The sequence below is a fragment of the Neolamprologus multifasciatus genome, chromosome 9 (assembly GCF_963576455.1).
Source record: "Neolamprologus multifasciatus chromosome 9, fNeoMul1.2, whole genome shotgun sequence".
Taxonomy (NCBI): Eukaryota; Metazoa; Chordata; class Actinopteri; order Cichliformes; family Cichlidae; genus Neolamprologus; species Neolamprologus multifasciatus.
Genome location: NC_140447.1, coordinates 21010586 through 21020489, shown reverse-complemented (window position 1 = coordinate 21020489; position 9904 = coordinate 21010586). Strand labels below are relative to the sequence as shown.

Here is a 9904-nt window from a genome sequence, read left to right as displayed (position 1 = left end):
ACTTACCACCGGTCGCCACTGTGATTTCACGCAGGTAATGTCCGTAAAAAGGAAAATCGAAGGACAGATTAACTCTCTGTGAAAAAACAAAAACAAAAAACAGACAGATGACCTCAGTCGGGACCATAGAGCTAAGACAGGATTCAAGAAAAAGCTGTTTTGATCTTAAAAAAACAAAGAGGATTTAGATCAGAAGGAAAATGTGAAAAACAAATACCAAAGTGCCCGGTGTGTTACATCTGCTCTACTTTACAGGGTAATCTTTATGAGAAGAAAGAAGTCCTACAAACTAAAAAAGACAAACACTGAACTCAAAGTTTTGCTGGAAAAAAAATGTTTATGTCACAGCTGAAATATACCATGTGAAGCAATGACAGTACTTTCCCATGGAGAATTACTTATATACACTTTATCTCTGCATGTAACTATTCAGTGGCAGTCGTTTTTTACCTAGGAAACCAAGAAGTCTTGAGCCACCCCTTAGTTCATTATATTCTGCTTTCAAAGAGCCAGATCTTCTTCTGAATTTATAAAGTACGATGAGCAAAGGTTGTTTCACTAAAATACAAATGCTTCCCACTTCTTTAGTTGAATCTGTCAAAAAAATGCCAAATATAATATACAGTTTGGCCCCTTGTGAATAAGGCAGTGGACAAAAGTAGGGTTTACTATTCTTCCATGTATGTTTGTATATGCTTCAATAAAACAGTGCAACTATTCTCCATTTTCCTAGCAAAATATAGAGAAATGAGGATATGTGATTAGGAAACACTGTGCTGGAGTTGGTAGTAACATTTAGCAGAAATAGTCTATCCGGTCACTTTGTAGCAGAGGAAAGTCATGCTTTAAGTTTAACAGCTAACAATAGCTTTCCTGTGTGCTTCATCCAGACTAATTAGATATTTCTTTTCACACTAACTCACCATACTAAGATCTTCTAAATGGTAAAATTTGACCAGCCAAAAATCATCAACATCACTGTTACCAATGTATGTTTCATGCTAACGTTAGCATTTAGCTCAAAGCATTATCCAGTGTACCCTCATAGAGCTGCTAGCATGGCTGTAGATTCTTGAGGTCTACCATTTCTCACGGGAAATATTTAATCCTTTACACAGAGATGGGCTCATATTGTATTTATAAATATTTTCAAATGAACGGAGACATAATAAAATTATCTTTAAGAGACTACAGGGTAGCCAAAATTGTATCCTATAAATTATAGTTTACATTCATTGTTTTATCCCTCGGGTTAAATTCCAGACACTGCCAGTAAGTGTTACGGAGATGGACAGTCCACAGTGAACATGCAGATATTATGCATGGTCCTAGAGATTGTGCCAGAGGGAGTAATCCTGTGGCAAACCACGACGAATCTTGAAGACCATAGAGACAATCCAGAGCTTAACTTTTCTGCACTCCGGTGATGAAGCTAACCTCTGTGACTGCATTTTGTTTTACAACTTTATTAGCCAATTTCTTTGAGTAATAGCTGGCAGCCGACACAGTTTGGAAGGAAGATCTCTGAGTATGTGCAGGACTTTAACTGTCTTCATTATAAAGTCTTTTTGTTTAAAACATTAGTTTGCTGAGGTTGTGCCGCAGATCAGTTCAGCACAGATGGTTTTCACTGCTTCTTTCACGCCAATATGAAATCAAATTATTCAGCTGAGAATTCCAGGGTCTCCTTTTGACTCCAGATTCCTCAGTTGACCGCTGAATTAGGAATTCACTTCGTAAAACAAAGTCAAAGAACCTTTCCTCAATGCTGTTTACAAGAACGCCTCGCTTCTTAGCCGGGACGTTCAGTGGCTAAAACGAATAGCTTGCCTCAGAGTGGATAGCTCAATCCATCACCACCCAGCTGAAGGTAAAGGAGCAGCATTCACAATGTGGGCCTCTATTCTGTATCCTTGCCAGCTATTGCTCACCCTGGGCAGTTTTTCTTTCTCTCTCTCTTTCTTTTACTGCAATTCTGCTTTGTTTCTCAGTCAGTCTGCTGCTGCCTTGTGTGACTCAATCAGTATGCAGCTTGCATGCATCACCTGCTTGTGCTGAGGTGGAGGGAGGGGAGCTTTCTAATTTTTTCACTGCAGGGATACTTTTAATGGTAAAAATGCAAGAAGAATTACTTGCTGTTTTTAGCATTAAAAAAACTGTAGTCCTTCCAGTGATTTGTGTGTAGTGATAAGAAAATAACTGTTTTCAGAGGGGTTATTGTCACGATCCTCCTCATTTACAGTGACAAATTGTACACTTTAAGTCACCTTCATATGTTATGTCTGCTTCGTTGGATGTCCCAAATCTACAATCTGGTTCATTCTTAAAAAGGGTCAACTAAAGTGCATGGTGAATTATTTCTACTTCATAACATCTAAGCAAGTATCCCCTTCATGAATGGAAATACAGAGGGTTTATGACAAGGTTACAGTCAAGAACAGGAAGGACAGATTAGACTTTGGCAGAAAACATTTAAAAGAGTCTGCACAGTTTTGGAAAAAACTTATTTTGACAGATGAAACCAAGATTAGCTTGAACCAGAATGATAGGAAGAGAAAAGGATGAAGGAGAGAAACAGCTCAAAGGATGAATTATGGCATGGGCATGTATGGCTGCCAGTGGAACTGGGCCACTAGTGTTTATTGATGATGTGCCTGCTGATAGAAGTAGCAGGATGAATTGTGAAGTGTACAGGGCTATGCTCTCTGCTCAGACTCAGCCAAATGCTGCAAAGCTTTACAATGCAAATGGATAATGACCCAAAGCATACCGCAAAAGCAACCCAAGAGTTTCCAAAGCAAAGAAATGGGGCATTTTTCAATGTCCAAGTCAGTCACCTGATCTCAATCTAATAAAACATGCTTTTCAGTCATTAAATATAAAAATATACAAAAAAGGAACCACAAACTTCTGTTGTACAGTGGCAGAAATACAAAAGTTGTGCCTTTGTCCAACTAAACGCAGAAAGACTGTTAGTCTTATTATGTCCTAGCAATCTTTACTGTGTCAAATGTAAAATGTTTTAAAATTGGATAATAATTGTGGTTCCACAGTAACAAAGATATTGTAGTGAGCAGCAGTTGTAGATGGAGCAACAGGTCCATTTCTGGAAAAAACGCCAACATCTTTGAATCGAGCTAAAGCAGATCAAAGCACCTGTACACAGAATTCAACATAAGTAAGGTTCAGATGTAAACATATTTCCTTTAAAAATGCTCAGATTCATTTTCAGGATAACAAAATTATAGCTCATAACCATTTATCAGAGTGAAAAACACACATCTGATGGATAATTTTTGGTATTAAATGTCTTTATGCCAACATCTAGTAAATCTCCTCTCATGATGTGTGTTGACTTACCGCAGCTTGTCTGTGTGTGTTGGACAGAATGCCGTGGATCTTCACTTTGTCCTTGTCCATCTGGTCGATATTTACCCACAAGCCCTTGCTCATCGGATCTGAAGGGCCGTACGTTTTTGATGTGTAGTAGTTGTGATCTATATCCTCCTGAAGAATGAAAGCGAAAATAAGATAATACATTGGGTGAGTCTGAAAGATTGTGAAGAGGAATGTAAATAAAGCTCAAAGGAAAGAGCAGCTCTCGTAGAGTCGATCTGTGAAGTTTGCGCCCTTATTATACTGTACAAAGTGTAGAGAATATAAACATTTAAAAATAGAGATTGTGCAGCTCATTGCAGTCTAATACACAATTACCACTAAATAAAAATAAAACACATGCATATGGAAATTCACTGACATCCAGTATTTTTAATTTTGCAGCTAACCAAATTACCCACTAAATTAGATTATAACAGTCCCTGTCCTTTCCTTCAACCTCTTTCCTTTAAAGTGCTTAGCACATGTACTGCTTTTAATGTTTCCTAATAAAATTAAACAACAAAAAAATGCAATCAGCTCCTTTTTCTCTTAAAAAGCCTGCAAAGTCAGGGCTGCCTTTAATAACAGAGCCATCCATGAACTTTTACAAGGCCATACGAGACGGGCTTGTCTGCTTTTACTGTTTCCTGTGCAGAATTAAGAAGAATGTTTGTGTTGTCTGTTTCCCGCAGGGTCTAATGAGGTACCTTGCAGCTGTGTCTTTTTATTTGAAACACTGTTAAAGTTAATGTTTTGCTGGATGTACACTACGTGCGACTGTGATCTGACTAATAGGAGCTCACAGAGCTCTGCAGATGCTTTGATATATGGGCGGTAATATTCAGAGCTTGTCAAAAGGCCATGAGACAAACATTAATTAAAGCACAATCCTTCCCTGTTCAGTTCGTTTTGCTTCAAGGATTCATATTTCCCCTCAGAGAGTTATAATCTAATACCGCTATTCAATATTCATCCTGCTATATAAGACAAGGGGAGATAATGTTTCAGGCCTGGCAAAGCCTCTGTGGGACTGATAAATATCTGAATCCCAAATGGAGTTCAGTCATGTAGGTGGTGCTACTTCTGATCAATGTGTACATTTAAACAAACACTGCCACAAGCCTTTCATCACAGATTAACGTGCAGACAGACCATGTCAGGGAAAAGGCCCCTTCAGGCAGCCTTATTCAGCACATTACTCCCAGAATAGAAAACAAGCCTACTTGTAAAACACACAAATGCAGGGCTGTAAAGTTTCCTGCTAATCAGCACAGGATGATTTCTTGTCTCACGCAGAGAGAGCGAGGGAGATGTAGGCTCCTCAGAGGTGAGAGGGGCCAGCTGGAGTTCTTCAAGTAAAGGGGACGGTGGGCAGGGCGCCATCGTCCAGCTGGGTGTAGGTGGATGTGAAGCTGTGGGGGCTTCTCAAGAGAATAACAAACACAGTACAAGGAGCATTAAAAAAAAAACAGAGTCACACACAAATAGTTTTGGTGGGAGGTTGAAAGAGGAAGGTCCCGTTTCTTTAAAACATCCACAAAAATGTCCAGCAAGTAAAGTGCAGTACTCAAAATCAGTGTGGGAAAATACAAACATGGTGAGAAATCTGCTCCCACTCTGGTCTCGGTTTTGGGTGGCTTTTATGGGAAACTCGAACAGGTAGGCGCCAAGACAAAGAACAAATAACTCTACTCAATTAAATTTCAGTCCAAACGTGGGTCGAAAAATTGAGATTCAGTTAGGATTCTTTGAGTTTAGCCTTCATCTGTCTTCAAAACAGTAGACAGTGCTTATGGTTAAAGTGACACTGTGTAAAAGAAGATTGCAGCATTCCTTTTCTCCCAGTTCAAGTGTATAAACATAACTAGGGTGGCTGCTACAGGACAAACATCTTTTCGTCAACCAAGAGAGATCAAAAACATTAAGTTTAGACTGTACCCAATAAATGCTGTGGCTGGCCAGCGTGTTTCTACTAATGTCTGAACCAGATCCAGATTTCCCCTAAAGTTTTTCACTCTCTGTGGATGGCTGTCAGTCCAGCTATCAATGCTTATTTATTCTGGAAGCGGTAAAACTTTGTGAAATGAGTCTGATACAGGTCAGTGAGCCAGAGAAGCTCACTTTTGACCGATACCAGCGATACTGAAGTGGATTGTTTAGGATATCCAGAACTGTTGGTACGCACTGCAGTTTCTGCTGCTGTTAGCTACTGTTAGCCTCATTCAGCTACTGTTAGCCTCATTTAGCTGTTAGTTAGTGAAACAGTCTTTGAAATAAACATCTGATGGACTCTCCGTGACTTAAATATGGTGTGAAAATGTAATCAAACTGTTTATCAGAGGGAAATGAAAGATTTTTTTAGCATACTAGAACCTAACATTAGCTGGCATAATGTTAGCTTAAAACCAGCTAATGTTGTTGTTTAGCTGGCTCTTGTCAGCTGTGTGGAGGGTTGCAGGACAATAAGTAATTGTGACAATATTGAGAATAATTGAGCATGTATGTACATATTCTCGTTTGTTTAGGTGCCTGACTTGAATTCAGCAAATGAGGCTTGAGGTGAAAAGGAAGAGGATGACATCTGTACTGTATATTCTATGTATTTATTATCTCACTCCTATTGCCTGTTTATGCCCTGTCCTTATCTCCAATGTCATGCCGCTCTGTTGTATCTTAATTGCCCCTTGGGGATAAATAAAGTCTTTCTGATTCTGATCTTATTAAGATGCCTGTGGCATTGTCTTTTTCCTTTGCGTTTTGCTTTTTTGGTTAAGGGGACTACTTCCTGCTATACCATTAAAGTTTAAAGGAATCTAAAATCAGAAGTAGCAAAATCTCTTCTTACTGCCATTCCTTTCCCTTTAAGAAACCTTTAAGAAACTTGTGTGTGATAGTCGCTCCTTTGTTGTGGAAAGTTTGCAATGAGTGGGTGGGGGAAGTAGCTTCAGCCGCGGTGAAGCACATGCTGACAGCCAGGATTAAGTGACTGTAATCAACCATATAGTGTCTGGATATGTCTCAGCATAACAGCTATCCAACCGTTCTTTATCGTCTTCCTCTTCCTGTCCTCGTCATGCAGAGTAAAGGTTGTCAGTGAGCCAAGTCAAAGTAAAGATAGCACCAAAAGTTAAATTCAAACTCTGAGCAAGAATTAGCATCTCATTCAACATTCTGACATGACAAGCTACTCCATTTGAAGCCTGTAAGTGATATAGAAATGAGGCTTCGTTTCATGGTCTCATTTGTGTATGCATATGCACATGTTTAAAAATCGGGCTAAAATGCGGCTTTTTCTTGACTCGACTTGAACAGAAACGTGTGTATTGTCGAGCCATTAGATGATGAGGGCTGGCACTGCGATTGGCAGACCTGCTGGGATTGAGGCTAAGCGTGACTTCATTGCCCACCGGATCTCACGCTATGCTTGATTTAAAGGGGAAAAAAAACGCTTTAAATCCATCCTAAACACTTTGCCCTTTGGTCTACCCCACTATACAAACAGCCAAATTCATACAAATGTTACACTATCATTCACATATATAACAAAATAAAAAACATCATGAAAGCTGCCTGTGTGGCATTAAGTCATGGTGACATTTTGACAAGTCTAAACCTAGAGAAATCCCTTTAAGGTAAAGTAACTGCAGAGTCACTTTCATATGCACGATTGCATTTTGAAACGCACACCAGGACATAAAGACAGCTGACGTCTTTCATAAAGCAAAACCCACAGAGGTTGTTAGACGTTCTACGAAAAATCACTGGTGACAGTATAAATCCAAAAATGTGGAGCAGAATATTTTTAATATATTATTAGAAGCTACATGGAAGAGATACCCATCTCTGTTTTCAGCTGAAACTGCAGCGTCCCTGAGCTGACCTCTGTAGTTCAGCTTATTGCACAGTTGAACTCATGAACACCTAGTGCATCATATTTGAGATTAATTTTTTTTATAGTAATAGTATGAGGAATACCTCGTCTCCTTGATATCATAGAGAGACAAATACATATAGAAACTGGGTGATAGAGCAGTCTGATCTATAAGCTTTTGGCTCTCAGGGGTCTGATTAAACTTTCCCCATGTTTAACATTCACTATAGGTACCTGGTAAAGTGTTCATCAATAGAATTACCCAATCAGCCAATCACATAACAGCTTAGGGACTAGTAAAGCGCTATACAAATACAGGCCATTTATGGAATGGTTGTTGGTGTCAGATGGGCTCATCTGAGTATTTTCCAAACTGTTGATTTGCTGGGATTTTCCCACAAAACCATGTAAGAGGATAATTACCAGCTTGCAAAGGAAAGCAGAAGAGCATATCTGAATGTATCAAACCTTGAAGCAGATGGGCAACAGCAGCAGAAGACCACACCGGGTGCCACTCATGTTAGCTAAGAAACGGCGGGTGGTGGTATGGTAGGCGACCTCTTGGCACTCTTTCAGCCTCTTAGCACCACAGCTAGGTCCCTTAGCTATGGAAACACCACAGCCTGGTACCGGGCCACGAGAGTTGAGGCTCAGGTGTGAAATGTATGGTTTTCAGGGTTTTTATCGGTTTTCAGCGTTATTTTGTTATCGTTTTTATCGTTAACTCGGTTTTCCTGGGTCTTTTCATGTGTGTTATGAATAAATCTTCTTTTTTTTGGTACCGGTACTAGTTTTATTTTGTTGTATTTATCCGCGACACCTTAAAGGCCGGTCCGTGAAAATATTGTCGGGCAAAAACCCATCCGTGGCGCAAAAAAGGTTGGGGACCGCTGCCATAGAGAACCTTTGGGATGTGGTGGAATAGGAGGTTCAGTGGTTATGTGTGTATTATTAGTGTAAAGTCAAATGTCAGTTGTATGTTCATACACAGTGGAGATAAGTTCAAACTGACACCCACAGAGTTACAGTTGTGGATCAGCTGCCCTGAAAAGCTCAAGCAGGAGGAGGTGAATGTGAAAGCTGAAAACATGTCTCTTAGATCTAGTATTTCATCTTTTCTTCATACAGTGATAGACTACAAATAGATGGAGATGGAGAAATACTGTAATTGCTGTTGATAATGGATCACTTTGTGGCTCTCGAGTACAAAAACAAACTGCTGTAAAGATTCAGAGTACAAAACCCATCCCCGATTCACTCCCATCTCTGTCTGAGGCATTTACTCAGGCTGCCCATTACATCAATATTGCATTATACCGAGACCTGAATATCTGGGCCAACATAGTTTCAATACTGAATGACTCTATAATATAAAGTAGAACCAAATAAAGTAATTTAGCACGTTGAGATTATTCTGGGTCCATTACTGAAATAAAATACGTTTTTTAAATTGTTATTCAAAAGTAGATAGCTGCGGCTGTGATTCGATGGGGTTTTTCAGAGGATAAGAGGAGAGTACACTAAAAACTGTAATCCCCTCAACTGTGATCATGTCTCTGCTGTAGCAGGACTCGAGCTTTAAATAAATGATTCAATATGTTGGGATTAAGATGCACATCTGCCAGCTTTCTTTTTCCCAAGACAACACTATCGTGCACAGTTACATCACGCTGAAGCGTGTTTGAAAAAGCATTTAAAGGACGCCATCGCTCATGTGTGCAGCTCTTCTTCTTCAGTAGATAATGGTTGCCATCCATTACTTTTTGCCACACTTCTTCTAGTTTCAGCAGCTTGCCGGTGTTAGGTAGGGAAACATCATCATGGCTGTGCCAGAGTATTTCAGACCTGCTGTAACAGCAGAATGGAAACTGAACTAAAGGTTTATGATGAATGCAAAATGTTGGACCGGGTCATTTCCCAGAATGCTCAGGAATGACCCAAAATAAACCAAAGGATAGGAAAACTGGATCCAATGATAATCAAGAGAATAGCATCATCATTATCATTAATTTCTGTAATTTTTGTATTAATTCTGTAATAATATTTTTGTTTTCTATTTCTATTTCATTTTGAAAACAGATATCTACACAGTGACATGCAGAATTTATAATCAATAGAGTAGATCTTGTACTGCTACCAGCCAATTTCTGGGGTCTATTAGTTATCCAAATAATATTCCTTAATCATGACACACCTGAGTAGGATTTATCTGCATGCACACAAACAGCTCATTTGGAAAAGGAAAGGATTTGGCTGATATCAGATTTTGTCTGAGAATGATTCACCTTCAGTTTATCTGAATCTATGGTCAGAATGTAAAGAATTACCACTGCAAGAAGCAGGAAGTTGTTAACCATCATCCCCACAGACAGGTCACAGCCAACGGGTTCGCAGACTGATCTACAACTAACGATCAAATAATCGATCAATTACACATTTGACCGGCTGGAAAGAACAAATGCGCATTATAATTACTGAGCATAACGTTAGTTCAGATCAAGTTCATCCACAGTACAGATCAGCAGATGGGTCAGTTGACAATCCTCTACTCATCCTACTGCAGATCTCACATACCTGCACTAGTAGTTTGACCACAGCTCCTTCATATGTGGAAATCCGAAGGTAGGAAAAGCAGCTAGTGGACAATCAAAGCCA

At 39.5% G+C, this 9904-nt stretch overlaps 1 protein-coding gene across 1 annotated transcript in view; it reads right to left on the bottom strand.

Annotated features, from left to right (window-relative positions):
• The window catches only part of plxdc2b (plexin domain containing 2b), a 133721-nt gene that overhangs the window by 50398 nt on the left and 73419 nt on the right, over positions 1-9904 (bottom strand). The window contains exons 3-4 of the mRNA XM_085173398.1: positions 3361-3507; positions 7-76 (exon numbers count right to left, since the gene is read on the bottom strand). Coding sequence (XP_085029524.1) covers positions 7-76; positions 3361-3507 — 217 coding nt within the window. The remainder of the gene's footprint in view (positions 1-6; positions 77-3360; positions 3508-9904) is intronic.